The 22,935-nt window shown below is 42.4% G+C and overlaps 1 protein-coding gene across 1 annotated transcript; it reads right to left on the bottom strand.

Moving 5' to 3' along the window:
* Nucleotides 1-11,463: 11,463 nt before the first annotated feature.
* Nucleotides 11,464-19,708, bottom strand: MARCKS (myristoylated alanine rich protein kinase C substrate). The gene is made up of 2 exons (XM_023650959.2): nt 17,052-19,708; nt 11,464-15,246 (listed from the first exon to the last, which is right to left on the bottom strand). The coding sequence occupies exons 1-2, from the start codon at nt 17,151-17,153 to the stop codon at nt 14,350-14,352; spliced, it is 999 nt and encodes a 332-aa protein (XP_023506727.2). The 5' UTR covers nt 17,154-19,708; the 3' UTR covers nt 11,464-14,349.
* Between the last annotated feature and the right edge of the window lie 3,227 nt (nt 19,709-22,935).

The raw sequence follows: 22,935 nt of genomic DNA, 5'->3' as shown, positions 1-22,935 counted from the left end.
GAGGCAAAGCTAGTGACTCTAAGCGATAGAAATCAAAACAAATGGAAACCATAGTTTGAAGGTTAAAACATATTTTTAAATATGTCTAAATTGTGGTGCTTAATCTACCAAGGAATGTCCTTGGCCTTTGAATTGAGATACAGTGCACACCAATGACCTCTTCGTGTCACTGCTGAGCTTTCCTTGGCTCCCTTCTACCTCGTCTCTTGAACAAGTTTCCACTCAAGTGCGGTAGATGTTCTTTCAAAGGCCACTAAAGTTAACAGCTTTTATCACAGCTAATCTTTTCCCAAGGCAAATAGTATTCAGGGTGAAAAGGAAGCTCCTGGCTAATTTATGTTGCTTAGAAAACCGCAACAGATAAAGGAATCGCCTTTAAAATCACCACCACACTGTAATATAATCAGGAACTGGGTAAATTCAACAATAGAGGGAAGTCAAATAGGCTGACCTTTCCCAAGTTGTTTTAAAACTGACATGTGAGTGGAAGTTACTGGTGTGGTTTTGTTGCAGCTTCTGGTTTCCTAAGGAATTTGGAATCTGAGCAGGGAACTAGCCTGTTCTTTAAAGTAGGAGTAGAACAAGAAAGACTACACCCATCCTTGGGGGTGGGTGGGCTGGGGAATTACTCAAGCTGGGATCCAACTCCCCAAAAGATACAAATAAAATCATCAACCAGTAACTGACACAAGAAGTTTTATTTAACTCTTACTATTGACCTCCACTCCTGTAAACATTAGTAGAGCTTGAGGGGAACCAGGATGCAAAGGTAGTATTGGATTGCCCTGAGTTAATAAATGGTCTCTTCTCTCAAGAAGTTTACAGTCTAACTCAAAATTGTTGTATCTTAAACATGTCTGAAAGTGTTTAATTTTTTGCATCATCATTTGTCATTTTTAAAGTTATTTCTAGTGTCTACATGAACTTTGATTCCTCGGTTTTCTAACATGGTACCAAAATACTGTATATGTTGTATATTATGTTGTCTTTTCACATAAGTACATTAACAAATTACCAAAAAGTAGGGGCCATTGTTAAACCATGTACTTTTAGTTGGGTTTATAAAATATGGTCATTAGAACTATGCCCCAGTGTTGAAAGTGGATTTATCCAGTTTACACTTACCTGTCAAAAAGTTATGCCCCCAAATAAAACAGTGGCAATACATTTCTAACAACCAGTACTAGAAGCAGAACCCCAAGGTCAGCCACTCCTTGGACTGCATCTTCTTCCAGAGTCATCCCATGTTTGAAATCTTCAGCTTCAAACCAGTAATCAAATTATCTTCTATTTGTCTAACTTCACCACCCTTACTCCCATTAGCACCCTCTGAGTCCTCGTGGGCACTGCTGATTTTTTATTGTCTCCCATTTCTTTTGGATTCCTACCCAGGACTGCATGGTCCATAGCTTTAACATCTCTTACACCAGCGTCCTTCCACATTCTTTTGTCCTTCTCCCACACTTGCCCTGTCCATCCTCCATCCTGGATCTGTTCATTATTGTTTTCTCTGTATCTGAGTCGGCAGAGAAAAATTTCATCACTGTGTTGATAGGAGCATTGCAAACTCATATATTTTTTTGACCTAGCTGTTCTACTTGTCCTTACTTCTCTTACTCATTTCCTACAGAAATGCTGCCAAATTTTTTCATTCTCCTTAAGCCTTCCTTCTTATGCTCGAAAATTCATATTCAAGGGATGACCTTGCCTCCTCTTTCACATACAAAATAGAAGTTATCAGGCTTGACCCCTCTCAATTTCTTCTTCCTGCAATTTACCAGTGTTTGCAAGTTGTCTTTTTACTCTTCAAGCCCTAACATAAAAGTCACTTCTTTGTATGACCGCCCTGGATCATTCTCTCCCAACTCAGGCAGTCTGTCCTCTGTTTTCGGAGCTCCAATCACATTATGAATATAATCACTATCAATTTTGTAGAATTTTTTAGGGATAGATTTCAAATTTCCTGCTCTCTACTAACTGTATCTTAATTTTTAGTTCAGGAAATGTAACCTGTAATTCTTATGTTATAATTTTTATGGGTTAACTTTTAAAATAGGTAGTGCATTATATACAAAATTCAAAAGGTATAAAGAGAAATCAGTGAACATTTTTTCATTCTTGGGCCTAGCTATCCAGTTTCTTGTGTATTCTCTAAAGATATTCTTGGGCACATGTAAGCAATCAAGTATATTCTCTCCCACCCACACTTTTTATATGCAAAGATACTATCATGTTATAGACACTGTTATATACCTGTCACTTAACAGTGAATACCAGAAATTATCCCAAATCAGTATATAAATTATTACCTCTTTCTATTTTACAAATGCATAATTTGGTAGATTACAGATGGTCACAAATTCTTTGCCACTCCTCTAATTAGGAAATGGAATCTCTCTCCTTCCCCTTGGATCTGGGCTGGCCTTGTAACTTAGTTTGTCCATAGAATGAGGTAGAAGTGAAGCTTTGTAACTTCTGAGGCTGGCCCTTAAAAGATCTGCAGCTTTATGCCCTGGGAACACTCCCTCTTGGAAAGTAGCCATCAAGCTGGAAGAAGCCCAAGCCATGAGGAGAGCCCACATGGCGGAGAGCTAATGCTAATGCACTCCTGTCAACAATCCCAGCTGATTTTCCATCCAACAGCCAGCGCCAACTGCCAGCCATGTGAGTGAGCCATCTTGGACCTTCCAACCTAGTGGAGTCTCCAGATGACTGCAACCCCAGACAACATCACATAGAACAGAACTTCCCAGCTAAGCCCAGTCACCCACAGAATTTTGAGGGAAAAATCAATAATTGTTCATTGTTTTAAGTTACTATGCTTTAGAGCGGTTTTGGTTTCTACCAAAAACACATAGTATTTCATCATGTGCATGTACTGTAATTTATTTAACTCAACCTCAGGACATTCAGGTTGTTTCTGCTCTTGTTACTCTTTTGCTATTACAAACAATGCTGCAATCAATAATAATGGATATATATATCATCTTGCACGTATAAGTATATCTATGGGGTGAGTTCCTAAAAGCAGAATTGCCAGATACAAGAGCATATGCATTTATAGTTTGATAGATATTACAAAGTTATCTTCAAAGATGTCACTAACTTACACTTCTATCAATAATATATGAAAGTCAGGGGCTGGCCATGTGGCCGAGTAGTTAAGCTCGAGCACTCTGCTTCAACAGCCTGGGGTTCGCCGGTTCAGATCCTGGATGTGGACCTATGCACCACTCATCAAGCCATGCTGTGGAGGCATCCCACATAGAAGAACTAGAATGACTTACATCTAGGATATACAACTATTTACAGGGGTTTCGGGGGAAAAAAAAGAGGAAGATTGGCAACAGATGTTAGCTCAAGACCAATCTTCCTCATCAAAAAAAATAATAATAATGTGTGAAAGTTAGTGTTCTCCTACACCCTAACTAACACTGTGTGTTTTCGAACTTTTTGATTTTTACTAATCTAGTAGGTAGAAAACAGTATAATTTCAATGTTTACTTCTATTTTTATAAACGAGGTTGAGCATATTTTAATATATTTAAGAGCCATTTATATTTTCTGTTAAGTGAAAGGTCCGCAGCCTTTGCTCAGATTCTATTGAGACGTTGCGTTATTTTTTTATAATATAAGCTGTAAATATTTTTTCCCCAGTTTGTCATTTTTCTTTTGACTTCGCTTAGAACAACTCTTGCTTAGAACAACTCTTGCAGGGTGATAAATAAAAGTTTGGCATTTGAGGTACGAAGTTAATTAATTAGCATCAGCAGAAAGAGCAGTCGCTCCCGGTAGATTGTAAATACAGCTAGAGAAAAGAGAGACTCCAAAGTATTTCTACACAGCGAGTCCTGGCGTCTGCAACACGCTTGTTCAAAATGAAGCGTCCTTGTTCTTTCTCAACAAATTCCCCCCAGATGATGTCAGAAACAGTGGTTTTATCTGTGGAACTCAGTGCTGGACTAAAGTTTCTTTCATGTGGTTATCAATCCTTATTGAGAGTCTTTTATATATGGGCTATTGTGCTAGGTTTTCAGGATAGACCACTAAAGAGGCAGGTTTCCTGCCCTTGAGGAGTACAACGCCGACAGGCAAGACTTGTAAATAGATTATGAAAAACAACAGAAAAACATCTTAAAAAAGAAAAAAGTGGATCCATGTCTTAGATTTAAATGCTAAAAACAATTGAAATGGAATTATGAAAAAGAAGTGTTGGAAGAGTCCAGGCAGAATTTCTAGCTATCAGAATGGTAAAGACTCCACTCTGATGAATTTGCCCACATAAAAACAAAAACTTATGTGGCCACTTTGTCAGACCTCTACTAGAAGTCTGAAATGTTGGTGAGTGGGTGGATACATTAACCTAATCTAACCTCTATCCCAATAATTAATTTTAATTGCTTTTCACCCTGGTTACATGCTGAACTCCTTAGTAGTGGTAGCACTTTTTAAAGAAATTGATTAAGAAAAGAAAAAACCAACCCTGATATGAACCTCTTCAAAAACAGATGTGAAATATGTTTGAATCATTTCATAAACAAATAGATAAGATATTCAAAGCAAGGGAAACCTATGGCTTTCATTTCTTGTTTTGAGCGCTGCTGCTATTCTCCCAAAGAATGTCACTGCCTCAACTCTGTCCCTCCGCAGCTACAGCCGGCTCCTATAAATCTCCTTCAGATTCATCTCATGAGCAAAACTCTTTACCGCCTGGTGACTGCTCTAACCCGAGCATTTCAAGTGACTAACGTTTGTAATGGTTCTTTGTAATCTCTCTGAGATGGAAATACACGTACGCCAGCGCATGCACTCTCAAACAGATTCTTTCTTCCTCCTTTTCATTCCTGTGTACTTTAGTCAGAAGAGGAAATGTTTTAGGAAGGAAGGTACAGGGAGAAACTTGAGAAACCACTGATAATACTTGAGATAAGCTGTGGTTGAGGGGAACCCAAAAGGATGACGTGAGCTAGTTCTTTCTTCCCAAGGATAGACACTTTCCCTGAAAAAAAAATTTAAATAACACAAATAATGATCAATACACTTAATTATCTTCTCTTAAGTGAATCAGGCAGTCCTCTTCCATGGGTAAACTGCATTTATACACTGCCTTTCCCTTATGTTTCTCAAAATACTACAATCAAAATATTCTCTTCAGGTTACTTGGTATATTTCACTCACTAAATTTTTTTTTTTAACTGCTTTTTATGCTAGACGTACACATTTCACACGGTGGTTGAAAATATAAGAAAGATATATCTTTAACATGGCTTGATGACACTTCTTCAGTATGCTATCCTTCTAGCAGATTATACTTATTCAGAAAATATGAAGGTGTATCTTTGAAATTATCTCTAGTAAAGTTTGTTGAAACACAACAAATCCATTTGTAGAGCTACAATCTTCCCCAACCCTCACGCCTACCTCTGCCCCAGCCAACTTATTAAACAATGGAATTCTTATAAAAGTACAGTATATACCAATAGGGTAATGCCCTAGGGAAATAACATAAATATAATCTATGTCCATCTCAAATGGTTTTACTGAATTGATTCTGTCTCAATGATTTTGGAATCTTGATACTAATTTATATTGCTAAAATATGCCATTAAACAATACAATATTTTATAATAAACAATCAATGATATTTCCCATTGGACCTTGATTTTGTGTATGTGTATCCAAAGTGCACCCATTTATAATATGTCAGGGCACAACACCACATTATTTGAAGAAAATTGCTTGATAAAAAGTAATGAAGACAGAGGCGTTGATGGAAATTCTATTACTTCCAACTTTCTCCCTTACCACTGCCCTTGTAATCCACAAGAAATAGTTTGTTCACAGCCTCAATTTGAAGTCTTCTTTATCTCAGGAATATAGCGTATCCAACATGTATTGTAGTGATTTAAAGATGGTCAAAATTTCTTTGACACTTTCCCACCAAGGGGTAGCATCCATGTCCTTCTTTCCTAGAGTCTGGTTGGGCTCCGTGACTGTTTTGACCTATAAAGTACAGTGGAAGTGAGCTGTGCCAGTTTGCAAGATCGGGCTGGAAGAGACTGGCAATTTCTACTTCCTGTCTTTTTTTTTTTTAAAGATTTTTTAAATTTTATTTTTCCTTTTTCTCCCCAAAGTCCCCCTGGTACATAGTTGTATATTTTTAGTTGTGGGTCCTACTAGTTGTGGCATTTGGGAGGCTGCCTCAGCCTGGCTTGATGAGGGGTGCCATGTCCATGCCCAGGATGCCAGCCAACCGGTGAAACCCTGGGCAGCCCCAAAGTGGAGCGAGGGAACTTACCACTCGGCCGCAGCGCGGGCCCCTACTTCCTGTCTCTTGAAACACTCTCTCCAACCTCTGCCTCTAGGAGGAGTCTGCTGCCATGCCTGAAGTCTGACTATTCTGAGACAGCCATGAGTACAGAGAGTAGCTCTAGGTTTCCACTGTTCCAGCCGTCCCAGCCTAGGCACCAAGACCAGTGGCCAGGGAACCATCTTAGACTTTCTAATCCTAGCAAACACCCCATGAAGAAGAATGAAGACTCCAGACCTAGGGCCTGAGTGTAACCATCCCAGCAGCCCCCAGCTATTCAAGCAACCCCAGCTGTGGCCACAAACGTCGTGTATCAGAGACCAGCCGTCTTGCTGTGCCTGCTCTAAACCCTGAACCACAGAATCAGAGGCATCATGGATAAGGTCACGATCTTGATTTTGGTGATGGTTTCATAAGTGTGTACATATATGTGTGTACCAAATTGTGCCCTTTAAATATATGTAGCATATTGTACGTCAATTATGCATCAATAAAGCCGTTAAGAAAGAGTTTTTAGGTGGTTTATAATCTGACAATAGATAACCTGAATATGCACCTTCTGTATTTAAGTTTATTTTTTCCTGGTATTTATTAAAATTAAAATGTTATTAAAATATAAACTTCACATATAAATTTAAAAGATACATCAAGTACTGGTTTTTATAATATTCAATTTGTTTTCAATAAACATGAAAAAAATCTTTGTCCTTTGTGCAAGAATGCTAAAAAATGTAGAGTTTCTCAAGAGATATGAATAAGAACATTCATTATGGTTTGGAAAAGAAACTCTAGTATTTGTACATTTTTTGTTTGTTTTAAATAAATTCATCATTGGAGTTCTGATAAATTTCACTTCGAGAACACATGAAATTTTAAGTTTAGAAGCCTGAAGTCTGACTATTCTGAGACAGCCATGAGTACATATTACCAACACATTAAAAAATAACATTAAAATCCTCATTTAAAAAATTCCAAAATTCTTAGCAATAACTTATGCTTTTAAAATATCAGGAAGCATGTGAATAAAGGAAAATAAGACATTCTTTGTATGATTGTAATCCAATCCATGAACTAGATAGTGCCCCAGAGACCGGAGGAAAATGACATTATCGAGATAATTCATATTTCTAGTTAATAATTAATATTTTATAATATGACCTGACCAAGTCCATAGACTCCTTTTTCTTTATAATTTCACCAAGTGCTCTCAAATCTATTCAAATTTTATCTATTTTGGATCTATTGCCTCATCCAATGCTTGCCAGTTTTTCAGAAACATTAAAATATGTAGCTCTAGTTGGCAGTTTGCTTAGAAAAGAATATTGTCTTGTGGTCACTTAAATTCAACTTCCTCAAAACTTTTTAATAAAATTGTCAGTTAATCCTGCCATAGGAGCCTCCAGGATCTACAATGGGTATAATTTTTTCTTTAAAAATTGCCAATTCCACTGGCCCATACTCCATGATAGAAGTTAGTATTTCGCTGGGGAAATTAGCAATGCCTGTTGGCCAATATGTTCTATTAAGTGTACTGTTTCATCAGTTCCAACATATATGTCTCCAAGACTGGTGACTGCTGTCTCCTCATGCTCGTAAACATCCAGACAGTTTTCTTACTACAAGTAAGGTGTGATGTTGATAGATTTTGACGGCATTTAAATATGATTATACAGCAGCAATTAGAGGGTAAGAAAAAAATTGCAATTGCCTCCCATTTCTTTGAGATTGTATAAACAGAAGGTTTCTCAGCATAACACCTCAACTAAAATTACTGATGTGCCAGCACTTAAATATGTAAATCCATTTCATTTAAGTAAAGTAAATATTGAGTTCCACTCATCTTTTAGCACATTCCCAAGTAACCTCTTAATAAAATTTAAACTGATTTTATTTATTGAATTCTATAACTTTAAAACATAATCTACCACGAGTCAATTTGAGTATAACTTATATTGTTTACATCAAATAAGTTTAAATCTATGAATGTAAAATGATACTAAAGAAATAAATATCATCATTGATCACCTTTGGAGGATACAAGGAAACCAACTCATTATTCTGAAAATCAATAAATAAAGGGAAAGAGTCAAACACTTATTCTGCCTTTCCATTGAGAAATGTACTTCAGGACAACCAAATGGTTGATGAAGAAAGGTTTCTCTTTATAGAAATAACTGAACAGGGGCCGGTCCCGTGGCCGAGTGGTTATGTTTGTGTGCTCCACTTCGGCGGCCTAGGGTTTCTCAGTTTGAATCCTGGGTGCGGACATGGCACAGCTCATCAAGCCATGCTGAGGCGGCATCCCACATGCCATAACTAGAAGGACCCACGAGAAAAAATACACAACTATGTACTGGGGGGCTTTGGGAGAAAAAGGAAAAAAAAAAGAACATCTTTAAAAAAAAGAACAGAAATAACTGAACTAATAAATGAAAAAAGAATGTCAATTAGAATAATGCTATTTGGCAACCCTAAATTAATTAATGGCTTTAAGCAAAGATCAATGGCTTCAATCACAAAAAAAGAAATTACACATTACGTGCTTCCTGATAGAAATATCGTCACCTTTGCTATAGCCCTTTGAATCTGAATTTCATCAAGCTTCTAGTTCTATTGATCAATTTACAGAAAATATAAAAAATACAGAAAAAAAAAGGAATGTATTAAATTACAGCATAAGGTGCAATGAGCAAAATTCATACTGTGGAAACTATTGAACAAACAACTCAGTTTCTTGCACAAACAAATAGCAAGAAAAAAATAAAGAGATCGATAAATTGACACAACATCATATAGTATTTTTAGACAATATTTTTTACTATTTGTGCTCCAGAGAGCTTTCTATCAACTCATTAATAAAGAACTAAGATAGAGATATAATCTACTTTTCTAATTTTTAAACTATCGTTTCTCTTTGCTAAGGTAATAATAATGATAAAATTTGCAAACTAGAAAGCAATCTCTTTTCCATTGAGGGAAGAGAAAAAGCAAGCCCGTAAAATCCTTTACATCCTTAGCTAAGGTCGGACAATCTTTCCATTCTTACCCTGGAGTCCTGTATTAGTTTGCTGCAGCTGCCATGATATCAAAATATCACAGACTAGGTGACAAACAACAGAAATTTATTTTCCCACAGTTCTGGAGGCTGGAAGTCCAAAGTCAAGGAGCTGATAGATTTGGTGTCTTCTGAGGCCTCTCTCCTTGGCTTGCAGATGGCCACCCTTCTGTTGTGACCTCACATTGTCTTTTCTTTCTATGCACATGCACCCCTGATGTCTCTTAGCGTGTCCAATTTTTTTCTTCTTATGAGGACACCAGGCGCATTAGATTAGGGCCCACCCTAACACTTTTATTTAAACTTAATCACCTCTTGTCTCCAAATACAGTCGCATTCTAAGGCACTGGGGGTGATGGCTTCAACATGAAATTTGGGGGAACACAATTCTACCAATAACAAGTCCATTCAGAATCTCACCATATTTATTTGTAACATCAATGCCATATTAACTGTTTAAAATGCTTTTAAATTTAGAAAAAACTTGAATGCTTGCTCAAAAGCTAAACCCTTGAAGCTTGTGGAATTAATTACACAAGCAACACTTTGCAAATCATCTGTAGCCCAACATTCCTAATCATTCCTTGGCTCTGACTCCAGTTCTTCAGACCTGTGCTCTCCAATATGGTAGCCACGTGTGACCAGTGAGCACTTGAAATGTGGCTGGTCTAAATTGAGATGTGTTTTAAGTATAAAATACACTGGATTTCCAAGGCTTAGTAAGAAAAAATGTGAAATATCTCAATAAATTGTATGTTGAATACATGTTGAAATATTTTGGACATAGATTATTAAAGTTAATTTCGTCTGTTCCTTCTTTTAAATAAATGTTTACTAAAAAGTTTAAAATTACATATGTGGCTTTTTCAGTTTCTATTGGATGGTGCTTTTCAAAATGCAAGTATATGTGTTATTTGACCTGATTTGCTTTGAGGGCTTTCTTAGACTTCCAATTTCTGACTCTCCCCAAGAATCCACCATTAATTACCCAGGGACAGGGTTCTAGCACTATAGCCAGTCCTTAACTCACATTTCAAACCGAATGCTTGCCCACTTGTTAGGAAGACTATTCGCAAGGTCAACAACAAAGTCAATTGGAATTTGTTATATTTACTGAAACTGTGATGAGTAGTCCTGTTACCTTTCACCTTTCCCCCAGAAATGAGAGTTGTAATAACTGCAATTGACAAAGATACCCCCATTTTTCACTTTCTAGTAGTGCTAAAAAGCCTTATGCTGTAATTTTATCAAAACACCAGAACTGGGATTGTCAGGATTTCTAGAAATTTTGCAATAATTATTGCACATACTTAACAGCTGCTAAATCTTATGATGGGGTAGATATTTTGTCTTGTTTTAAAACAGCTGAGTGGGAACTGTAGATACGAGCATTTCAAGATCAGTAATTTATCGCTTCTTCAGGAACATAAAATATGGTTAACATTCACACCTTTTAAAAGTATTTATTTTCCGTTTTTAAAGTAGCATTGTTGGGTGTAATTTAAAGGAGTGCTCGAACCTGAATCCCCAGAAGGGACTGGAACATTTACAGATTGAAAGCATTTTAAAATTCCTGTTTGCTACACCCTGCTTTAAGTACTTCCGTATAGGTGGAAAGTGGAGAGGAAAAAAAATGCTCAATTTATACAGTGAATGATTAAAGGAAAGATAAAAGCTAATAGCCCAGTTCCTTAACTAATTTTTTAATTTTCAAAGCTAACTTGGGTTATGTCAAACTACACCCCCTCCCAGCTGGATCTAACTAAAAGATATGAACGCAAAAAGCACCCTTTCCCCAAATCCTTAACCGTAATTGCAAAATTTTGTTTATATTCATATGGGGGGAAAACGTAAATAAATTGCAGTTTCTCAAATATATTAACAAGTTCTATCATTAAAATTTTTAATTGACTAGTGAGCATATAACTCACCTTCAAAGAATATAATTTTATATCCTCAGTAGAATGTCAAGCATACCTTACAAATCCCTTAAACTGAATCAGTTATACTTACCATTAACACTTAAGATTTTAAGTTTTTCTATAAAACTTGCATTTTAAAATTCAATTTGTAAAAAATCCTATTTTAGCAAGCTTGATTATATCAACCGGTAAAACTTTATTTTACAAGCAATAGGAATTGGATCAAATGATTATTATAATCCAGAGGAAGTATTTTATAACCACAGCAAATGCCATTATACATACTGCCAATACAGATTTAATAGACAATACTGAACTGTACAAGAGTTATTTATTTTTCCTTAATCTCAAAGCTATTTTTAGTAATACAAAAAGCCATATTAACATTTTCCATTAGAAAACAATGAGATGTACAAAACTTTGGATGAAAAGATATATGTCAAATTTCATTTAATCACTTGGTGGGAAATCCACCACTCCATCAATACCACCCAAAGTGTTTTAGGCAATGATTAAAATCAAAATAATGCATCTTAATAAATTCCAGCTGTTAAAAGAACAAACCTAGCAATATAGTTGGCTACATGGTATTTTTGACTACCCAGGAGTTACTCTTTAAAATCCACTTTTTTCTGAGTCCTACCACAACCAGGTGCCAAGTAGGCCACGTAGGCATTTGAGAAAAAGTTGGTAAGGTGGGAAAGACCCCATAAAGCAGTCCTTTGGTTACCAGATTTGATTTTTAACTTTCAAACATCCTCCAAGATCAAGAAAACCTAACTGAAAGTACACACTGTTTCCAGTGTTATCTGATTTCATTAGTGGGGAAGGGGTTTGGTAAGGAGAGGTCATGAACTATTGCTTATGATCCATTATTCCAATTGAAAGCATCAAAAGCCAGTTTATTTTAATGAATTTGACATTTGGCATTCCGTTGTTACAAACGGGGTTCACTGATTTATTGTGAACCTTACAAGGCACACTGCTTAAAAACAGCGAAGCAGGTGTGCGTAAACAATTTTTCTTTGCAATTAATGAAGTAATGGTATTTGATACGCATCTTTGTCTTAAAATTCAATGTAGTTTAGGGTCTAGTGAAGAAAAAGAATCCAGTTTTATGGGGTGGTAAAGAGCAAAGGAGGTAAACTAGTAAGGATTATTACTATATAAAGAAGTATTCTCCTTTTCCCTTTGAGTAACAAAATGCTAACACACTACTTTCATTTAAAAAAACTGCTTGCAACTATTGAATTGAGGCAAGCACTAAAGGCCCATAAACTGACAATGTCGCCCATTCATCACCATTACTTCTTTACATAAGCCTGTTTTCCTAAGGTATAACACATACTCTAAGCAATAATTTGGAAATTAGCCAAGCACTAAGCAATTACAATGGCAGGTAATACACCATCAATTTTTGAAACACATTTGGCCACTTCTCATGACCCATCTGCAGTTTGGATTAAATAGACTCTCACTCAGCATAAATTTAAGTTTCTGAACCTGCATCACAAAGAATGTAGTTTTATGAAATTTTCACATAAGACATTAATAGTCTTCGGGTCACACTGCTTCACTATTAAAAGATTTATTCTGACATGCTATATAACTACAATAAAAATAACTGTTCAATTTTTAACTGAAAACTAAATGCGGATAAATGGTTAACAGATTTGACATGGAATGTCACAAGATCTTCCTGTATGTAATCTGACACTGCTGATTACGAATTTCAGGTTTGAAAACTTCAGATGAAAAACCACAAGAAAATTTACTCCTGATGGCATGCAAGATCTTCCTCAAAATTAACCTAAGACCTAGAAGTCTCAGTATTTTATCAGAACATAAAGAAACACAACAAATTTGTACATTTTATTCACATTTATTTTTCGCTTTTAGTGTGCTCACAGAAAATTAGAACACCTTAAGCAGGAGTTTAATAGCAATTTTTGTAAGCAAAGTTACATTCCATCTCTAAGTCAAATTGGTCAAAGCTTCTCCAGTATTTACAAAACATGATAGACAAGATGCTACACAAAACCATTGCATCTGAAGATTTTTTCCTTTATTCTCAAAGACGACTGGAAAAGAAAGCATTGTCTGCTGTAATCAAAAACATACCACAGTATAAACAGTAACCATTCCACTTATCACAGCTTGGTTGAGTTTAAAATTTGTGTTTAAAAGGTCCAAGATGACTGCAGTTTTACAAAAATGGGCAGGGTGGAGAGTTGCAAACTTCATGTGCTTCTGGATATCAAGATTTGTTTTTATACAATAGTCACAGTTAAAAACACCCTGCTGGTAATACATAATTACACTTTATTAAGGTCATAAACCAGCAATAAACAATAAAGCCTATACAACTTGTAGCTCTACTTAATCACTGACTGGTACAGCTAACATGAGATAAGTGAAAAGTTCCTATGGTTTAAATGAACTCCTAAGACTATGATCTTTTTTAAAATCTGGGTATTGGTGTTTTTTTCTCTTTCCTTCTTAGTCAAGACTTGTAGTGTTGTAAACCTGCCTCACAAAATACATCGTAATAACTTTTCTTTAAAAAAAAAAAAGACTAAGCCTTTACACCATCATTTCTAGCGGTGCGTTATTCTTGGCAATGTTATGCACCACTTCCATTTCTCCATCGTGGCCCCTATCACTTCATCTGCCATCCCTTTTTGACCCACCATCTCCTTCATATATGGGCATGTCCATAGATTGACAAAGAAAGTTTACATTTTTGAGTAAAGATGCAAAGTATGCAAAAAACATTAATACTGATGCAAAAAATAAAAATAAAAGAGAAACAAGGCAGAGGAAGGTGTTTAAGCTCTCCTCGACCTGTTGGAATGGTGGTAACAGAATGATTTGAGATGGGATCTGTGGGGAGGGGGGGAAAAAAACCAAAATTTGCTGCTTAAAAAAAGGAAAATAAAAAAGACATCTTTAAAATCAATCCCTGGTTGTAGACAAGTTCTCCAAAACCAGTACCTGGCACCACTCCAACAAACAAACGGGGGGAGAAAAGTTCTTCGATTATCTCAACAACTCTTGCCCTCTTACTCGGCCGCCTCCGCTGGGGGGGCTTCTGGACTGCACTCGGGCTGGGCCTCCTGTGAGGGGGCTGCGCAGGCTGACGAGGCTGAGGCGGCCGCGGCCTCCTCCGCGGGGGCCGCCTCCTGCTCCGGGGGCGCGCCGGGCCCGGCGGCTGAGGGCGCCTCGCAGGCGGCGGCGCTGGCCGCGGCCTCCTCGGCCTTCTCCTCGGCCTTGGCGGGCTCCTCGGCGGCCTTGGCCTCCTCGCTGGCGGCCGGCTTCTCGGGCGCGACGGCCGCCTCCTCGGGCTTGGCCTCCTGCGGCTCGCCCCCCGCCGCCCCCTCCTCGCCCGCCGCGGCCTCCTCGCCCGGCGCCGCCGCCTGCTCCCCGGAGGCCGCGCCCGCCTCGGCGGCGGCCGCAGCGGCGCCCCCGGCGGCCTCGTCCTTGCCGCCTTCGGTGGAGGCGCCGGCCGCGCCCTCGGCCTCAGCGCCCTCTCCCGCCTCCTTCTTGTTCTTCTTGAAGGAGAAGCCGCTCAGCTTGAAGGACTTCTTGAAGGAAAAGCGCTTCTTTTTTTTTTTCGGGGTCTCGTTGCTGGGCGAGGGCGTGGCCCCGTCCTCGGCCTTGGGCGAAGACGTGGAGGAGGCGGCGGACGCGGCCTCCCCCTCGGCGGCCGTGGGCGAGCCGGGCTCGGCGGCCTCGCCCTCCGCGGCGGCCTCCTTCTCCGCGGGGCTGGCCGCGGCCTCGGCGCCGGCGGCCGCCTCATCTTTCTCGGCCGCGCCGGGCGACGCCGCCCCGCTGCCGGCGGCCGCGGGCTCCTCCTTGTCGGCGGCTGGGGCGCTGCCGTTGGCCTGCAGCTCCTCCTTGGCGCCCGGCTCGGCGGCCGCGGGAGAGGCGTCGCCGTTTACCTTCACGTGGCCATTTTCCTGCGGGGCAGAGAAAGCGGGAGCATCACTGGAGGGGCCCGGGTGCCGCCATTCCCACCCCCACCCGTCCGTGGACCTGGAGGCACCAGCGACCCCCGGGGCCCCTCCGGCTTTGGAGGCCCCGCTCCGTTATGGGGAGGCGGGGTCGGATGCCCAGACAGGAGTTCCACGAAGAAATGGGGCAGCGCCGTTTGGTGCGCCCTGAAGGCACCGCAGTAGCCTGACCACGCAACAAATGCACTTAGGATTCATAAGGGCCGAGTCCCAAACGTGGAAAGCAAAGGTCACCCATTCCACCTTCGCCTCACGGGAAAGAAGGAGCCACGGAGCCCATGCTACACCGCACGCCCCTGGGAAGAAGGCACAGAGCCAAGGCCGGGGGTCTGCGCCTGGCTTACAAAGCCCCCTTCCTCCTCAAACTCTAAAGGCCTCTTCGAACCCCAGCAACTCCCAGGGGGATCAGAGCGCTCCAGCCAGAGGAGCCTGGGCTGCGCGCCTGGGCCCCACGGCTGCTTAGGGCCTGGGGTCGGCAGGGGGCGCTGCGCCTCCACCGCGCGGAGCAGGGCGCGCAGGGGCGGGGCCGCCGGGCCACCCCGCCCTGCCCAGCCCGGCCCTGCCCGCCGGCCGAGGCGCCCCCGAGGCCGGAGCGCGCAGCCGAGAGTCCGCAAACAAAGCTCAGGTGGCATCCCGCTCGGGATGAAGGCTCCGAGGGAGGAAGAAACCCATTATTTCTGAGGTCTCGCCTCTGCTTCCACGCCCACCTTCGCCCGGGATTCTGCGAAGCCGGGGCGCGCCCCAGTGGCTCATTTTGCATTTTTAACGGGTTCCGAGGCTCTTGGCAGAGCTCGCCTTCCCAATAGGGTTAGAGCAGGCGAAGCAACACGGCCTCTGCTCTAGGAAAAGAGGCGTGGTGGGTGCCCAGTGTTTGCGAAGCAGCCACCCGTGGCCGACCTGTCGCGCCCACCCAACCGTGGCCATCCGCCTGGGTGCGGGCAGCGCCGGGGCAGCCCCCGCAGTGGTCGAGGCGCCAGGCACACGAACAATCCCGACCGAAACACACGAACTGCCTCTTTTTGACCATCTGGACAGGTCCTTCAAGGACCCACAGGGTCTTCCCACCCCAGGGAGACCATTTAAAAGTCAGATGGGTGTGTAATTCCACAGACAGCTACGAATAAACATACAGAACAGTGGGAAAACCCCATCGAAACATACTGAAACCCTTCTGCCCAGGTCCATCCACCCAGCCGGCAACCTTTCCAAGAACCCAGGGCACGCCGCCTCGGCATACAATAAGACAGCCCTTCCCTCCTCGCCTCTCTCCACCGCCATCCCCACTGCGCACCCCCCCACCCCCGCCCCTTTCCCTACCCACACACAATCACACCAGTTCAGAAATCTTGAAGGCGACCCAGTCTCGACAACAAACACGAGAGCCACCCAAACACTTTTGTGCCCACCAAATACAAACGCAACCTGGCTGGGGGGGGGGGTGGTCAGCACCTAGCTAGTCACGTTCTGCCGAGCTCCAAACACGCCATTTTAAACGATTTATCACTTCTTTCCTACTGTCTACACAAGAATTCGCCAGGATTCTCCAGAAACCACTCCTTTGGGGTGGGGGGGAGACCCCTCCTATGAGAAATTGACAATTTTGGCTATTGCTTTCCATTCAACTTTCAGACTAGAATCTGGCCACGCTCCTCTCCGCCGAATGCGCCCTGGGCGCGACCCGGAGGGAAAGGGAAGCGTCAGGACTAGAGAAAGGCACCAAAGAAATGACCAGAATCACAGGTAGAATTTACCTGCCCATTCGCTTTGGAAGGCGACGAGGCCACAGCCGCCTCCCCAGGCCTCTCCCCGGCGGCTTCTCCCTTCGCAGCGGTCTTGGAGAACTGGGCACCCATGCTGGCTTCTTCAACAAAGAAACTCAACAGATCCAAGGGAGGAACAAAGAGCTTCGGCTTGGTGTAACGACGGGGCGAGCAGCAGCAGCGGCAGCAGCAGCGGCGGCAGCAGCAGCAGCAGCACACACACCGGAGGGAGGGGGGAGTGGGGGTGGTGAAGAGGACAGAACAGAACCGATTAAATACACTCCGGATAAAAAAATTTTAGTCGAAGAGATCAAAAAGCAGCAGCGCAGGAGGGAGGGAAAAAGGGTGGAAAAGTCGAGCACAAAAAAAGGAGCCCAAGTGTAGTTTTTTAAAAAAAAGAAGTAATAAAAAAAATCCCAGATTTGTAGCCGCACTGTAGACAAGAGGAAAATGGAGAAATCTCCCTGGTTGCTAATAAGATGCGGGGTCCAACGCCCAAGTGCACAGATGAATGGGCTCGCGGGCGCTGACGCGGCCCCCGCGCGCGCCGGCCAATCCGCGCGCCGCACACAAAGCAGGGGGCGGAGCCTGCGCGCTCGGCGAACAATGGAGCCGCGCTTTGCAAACGGTTTGAAAATCAGCCTCAGACCGAGTATTAATGTCCTCCAAATAAATAAATCAATTAAAAAATACATGCCTCTCACCTCCTTCTGCCTGAAAATAATAATGCATCGCTTGATTGGCTTGCTTTGTTTGTAATTAATGAACGTGGGCTGGGGTTACTGGTGGATGGGGGCGGAGAAAGCGTTAACTTGACTCGCTTTGACTCTTGTCGGTCTATATCCGTGTCTGTCTCTCTCCATTCGCTCCCCTCCCCCACCTTCCCCGTGTGTTTATGTGTATGTGTGTGTATGCGAGTGTTAAAGACAATGGTTGGGATTGGTGTGCAGCATGTTTTCGTCCTCCTTGTTCCATATTGGCTTCACAGATACTGCACAGGGTTTGTTTTTTTAACGGTTGCAAATGGTAAATCGCCCCAAATTGAAAGGTATTTAAACCACGAAGATCAAATTTCATCAAACGAGATCGCGAGTTAGAATTAGGTCTGTAGGCCAGATGTGGAAAACGCAAAAGCGGCAAGCAGCCGAAGCCACACTCCCTTCCCTATCCCACATTGGCATGACATAAAATATCTTGAGATTGGCCTGCGGCGCTCATCAAATCCCCCGTCTCTGAGTATTCCCAATTAGCGATTTTTCCCCCCACAATATAGAGTGAGGGTCATTTACAAAAGATCGAAACGGTCTGCATTTTATCGCTGTATGAAACGACATAATTTTTCTCTACGGTGAAATGAGACAGCCTCGAGTGTACGAATCCATATTTACAGTTGGGACGCAATTCGCGTCAATTTGGATCGTTTTCAGGCGACTGCCAGTATCGGGTGGACTCTTTCTGAACGTGCATAAATGTACGTGCTCTTCGAAGGGAGGAAGACAGCAGCGATGAAATTCTAAAAACCGACTGACGATTACAGTTCTAAGGAGAAACTGTCTGCATGTTCAGAGAGAGCAAGAAGATCCCTGAAAACTCCAAGTCTAAGTTGGGTTAGAGGAAAAGCTTCTTCTATAAGAGACACAGGGTACCTCCGTCTGCACTCCTTGCCACCGAAGAAGCAGACGCTATTTGTGTGTGAAAGACAAGGCACTGATTTAAAGCACAGGGTGGGGGTGGGGGCGAAAATCAAGGATACAGCCTAATAAGCATTCTCCTACCACCTACATTTCTGCTCCCAAAGTTTTCACTCGTGTCCAAATCAGACCACCTTTTCTCGTTTACAATTAGTGATCCTGAAATGAATAATCTTTCCTTTATGGAAGTGAGAAGCAGTCGAGGGAATGGTTCGTTTCTCCTGGTGCTGGCTCTGAATTCTCAGTTTTATTTTTTGCTCATTGTAGGGAAATGGGTCACACTCTGAGCGAAAAAGATGGTTGGTTCAAGTCAATAACTCTTTGTTCAAGTTTCGCTTCGAAAACCACCAAGCTGCACTTCGTTACGCGAAGCTTCGTCTTCTCACTGTCCACTGCCTTCAGATGCCTCATTCAGTCACGAAGTCATATTTCCCAGAGCTGATGGAAAGACGTCTCCGTAGAAGTGTATCTTGCCAAACGTGTTACCACCCTTAAGGGAGCCCGCCGGCCTGGCCCGAGACCCCAGCCGCCGCGATGGAGGCGAATCCCTTCTATTAGCAGAGTTCCAACTTGAAAAGCCAACTGGGCTGATCCAAAACCACCATCCAGGCGATTGCTCAAAAGCTCATTTAAAGCTGTTGATTTCCCCCCACTCCCAACGTGAATCATGCCCCTTCCTCTGTATCCCCCCTCCCCGTTTTAATTTGGGGTGATTGCTAGCTCTCTTTCGGATTTTCTCGCAGACGCGTCCTTAGCCCTCCATTTGGGGACTGCTTTTATTGCTCCTTTGTTACCAGGCTGCCGTGTAGATTTCCCCCCTTTTCTTTCTCGAATGCCTATTTGCCTGGTATCGGCTTGTCTCCCTGGCAACGGCCAGGGAAGATTCGGAGCCCCCGGGCGCGGGGAGGGGAAAGGGGCGGAGCCGGTGGGGCGGGCTCGGAGGTGGCGGAGGGGAAAGAGATGCTGAGTGAGAGACGCGGGGACAGACAGCGAAGCAGATGGCCGCGCGAGGGGGCGGGGTCCAGGCGGGGCGCGGGGGGGACCCCAAGCGTCGCGGGCGCGAGGGAACCAATCAATTCCCGGCGCAGCTCCTGGGCTAGAAAACAAGTGTAAACACATCGATTCACTCCCCACTAGCGGTCCGTAGTTTACGGTAGAAAAGATGATTTCCTTTCGATACGAAAGCACATTTCTAGCGTAGATTGGAAAGCTGACGATCCGTAGTCACTGGCAGGGGGAGGAGGTTGTGGGGCGCTGCTGAGGGGCGCTGAGCGCTGGGCCAACCTCTCCCCAGCCTCTCCCAGCGTCCGACCAGCCAAGGGAAAGCCACGAGTAGGGGAGGAGGGCGAAGGCGGAGGATGGGTGAAGAAGGAAGGGGCTGGGAAATGGGAAGAGGTCGTTCTGCCTCGGAAACTACATAATGGCAGGGAAAGACCACCAACAAGACTGGAAGCAGTAGAAGTTGTACAGTGTAAGTATATAGTTTCTCAGGAGTTTTGTGTCCTCACACCCAGAGCTACAGGGTTCAGATAAAGCGCTAAATATATAAATATGATTATTTGTATAAATATAATTAAAGAACCTGAGATCATAGTGAAAATGTAAATCTGTTAAATGCTTGTAACCAACTCACCGGGAGGAAGCAGGCATTTATTCCTTATTTGTACTCTTTTAACCATGCACTAGAGTTTTTCCAAGATGATGATATTTGCATATGGTTTTCTCTAGAAAAAGAATGATTTATTTAGGACACCTCAAACTTATTTTTTCCTTAAAATGTTAGTGCTAGAGGGCATTGTTAGAGATCTTTCCACAAATTCTTGAAGGCCTACTATGTGCCAGACATAGCCATCAAGGCCTTGTGTTCACACCAGTGAACAACACAAATGCAGTCCCTGGCCTCATGGAGCTTACATTTTAGTAGATCATATAGTTTCATCCCTTCACTTACCAGATGAAGAAATAGGCCCAGGTAAGTTGCCAGGATGTCAAATGGTAGAACCAGGAATGGAGCTCACTCCCCTGATGATTCCACATCCCCAGCTTCACCCACTACTGCATGGTGCTTCCCTTGATGGCACAGATTCACTGGGTAGGTCCTCATTCACTCCTAACGTATTTGTACAGCTCCTGCTAAGTACTAGGAAGAAGGCTAGACATCAACTGGCACAGGGGAAGAACGTGGAAATAGTCCTTCCTGTCATGCAGTTTCCACTTTGTATTATTTTCTTAGACTGTGAAGAAAGAGAGCAAAAGATGAGATTGTGTGCTTAAAAAGCAATAAAAAAGATGAGGGCCACTTTCTAGATTCCAAATTAAATATGCCTTTTTCATCCGAAAGCATTCATTTAGCATTCATTCATTCACAAAATATGAGAGGCTGGCTGGGTGAAGAGGTTAAGTTCGTGCACTCTGCTTCGGTGGCCCATGGTTTTCCAGTTCTGATCCTGGAGATGGACCTAGCACTGCTCATCAAGCCATGCTGAGGCGGCGTCCCACATAGCAGAGCCAGAAGGACCCGCAACTAGAATATACAACCATGTACTGAGGGGCTTTGGGGAGAAGAAGAAAAAAACAAAAAGAAGATTGGCAACAGATGTTAGCCTGGGTGCCAAACTTTATTAAAAAAAGAAATACAACTGTGTTTACAGTGTTGTGTTCCATTTGTCATCTTAGATTTTATATTACCTGAACTTTAATTCCAAAGAAACTGATTAGTTTGGAATACAGTATGGAGAAAAAAACAGACACAGCCCCTCATTCATTCAACAGATATTTATGGAATTCCTATTGTGTGCTGGACATTTGGAACTTATCAATGAACAAGAGACAAGAAATCTTTATGGAGCTTACATACTAGAGTGGAGAGAAAAACAGAAATTAATAAATATAGGTAAGCAAATTGTATGGAATATTAGACGTATATGAGGCTGGCCCAGTGCGTAGTAGTTAGGTTCGTGAGCTCTGCTTTTGTGGCCCAGGATTCACAGGTTTGGATCCCGGGTGTGGACCTACATACCACGTGTCAAACCATGCTGTTTGACCAAACCATCCCACTTACAAAAAGAGGAAGATTGGCAACAGGTGTTAGCTCAGGGCCAATCTTCCTCACAAAAAAGAAAAAAAAAGTACCTAAGTGTTGTGAGAGGGAGAAAACTAGAGCAAAGTAACGGAGATGGGAGGGCAGGGTTGAAATTCTCTATAAGAGATCAGGAAAGGCCTCACTGAGAACGTAAACTTTGAGCAGGCTTGAAGAGGTGAGGGAGTTGATAATGGTGCTTCTAACCTAGCACAAGAAGGAGAAGTCAGAATTGAACAAATAGATCACAAATAGATATTTAATTGTAAGTGGTCATACGTGCTCTAAAAGGACATAGAGGGTGCTGTGGAATAGACTAATTCAGTTAGCAGGGTTAATGAAGGCCTTTTTAAAGGAGTAGCCGTTAGCCAGGTAAAGAGGTAGAAAGGTGTGTTCAAGTGGAGGAAATAGCGAAGCCGCTGGGGAGGGAAGGGGTCAATATGGGCTTGGGAGGAAGGTTGAGAGATTAGTTTGGACATATTTTGAATTGCCTATAAAACATCCTAGTGGAAAAGTTCAATGCACAGATGTAAGAATCTGGAACTCAAGGACTGGTTTGGAATGTAAACATAGATTTGTGATCATTCCATATGTAAATATTTTCTGAAGGCAAGTCATAGGAATATGCAAAAGATGAGAGAGTGCAGAAGCTTGCTCTGAGTGCCTTCTGCTTTAAGAGGCTGGGTAGATATTTGTCAGTTATACCTCAATAAAGCCGAAAAAATAAAATAACTTTAAATAATAAAAATAAATGAATATAAAAAGAAAACGTTGGGTAGAAAAGGGGCTTAGCCAGCAAAGAAGACTGAGAAGGAACCCCCAAGAAGTAGACAGAAAAACAGGAGCGTGTGGTGTCAAGAAAATCAGTGAAGACCGTGTTTCAAGGAGGGGTGGTTAGTTCTGTCAAATGATGTTAGAAGTCAAATAAAATAAAGATGGAAAAGTTTCCACTGGATGTTGCTGGTTGCGGAACAGTATTCTGTATGCAGAATATAGAAGTCCCTAATTACAGGCTCCAGAGCAGTTTTTGTGGTACGTTAAGAGTGGAATCCAGATTAGTGTGTTGAGGAGTAAATGGGCAGTCAAGAAGATGACAGCACAAACA

Source organism: Equus caballus, chromosome 10 (genome assembly GCF_041296265.1).
Source record: "Equus caballus isolate H_3958 breed thoroughbred chromosome 10, TB-T2T, whole genome shotgun sequence".
In the NCBI taxonomy this organism is placed as follows: Eukaryota; Metazoa; Chordata; class Mammalia; order Perissodactyla; family Equidae; genus Equus; species Equus caballus.
Note: the sequence above shows the minus strand (reverse complement) of the source record. Positions and strands in the feature narration are given on the sequence as shown.

What these genes read in the sequence shown, in the direction of transcription:
- MARCKS (XM_023650959.2), bottom strand. Translation starts at nt 17,153, where the DNA reads ATGGGTGCCCAGTTCTCCAAGACCGCTGCGAAGGGAGAAGCCGCCGGG. An exon ending in CTTCCAAAGCGAATGGGCAG is followed by an intron (nt 15,247 to 17,051) that starts GTAAATTCTACC and finishes TCTGCCCCGCAG; the next exon opens with GAAAATGGCCACGTGAAGGT.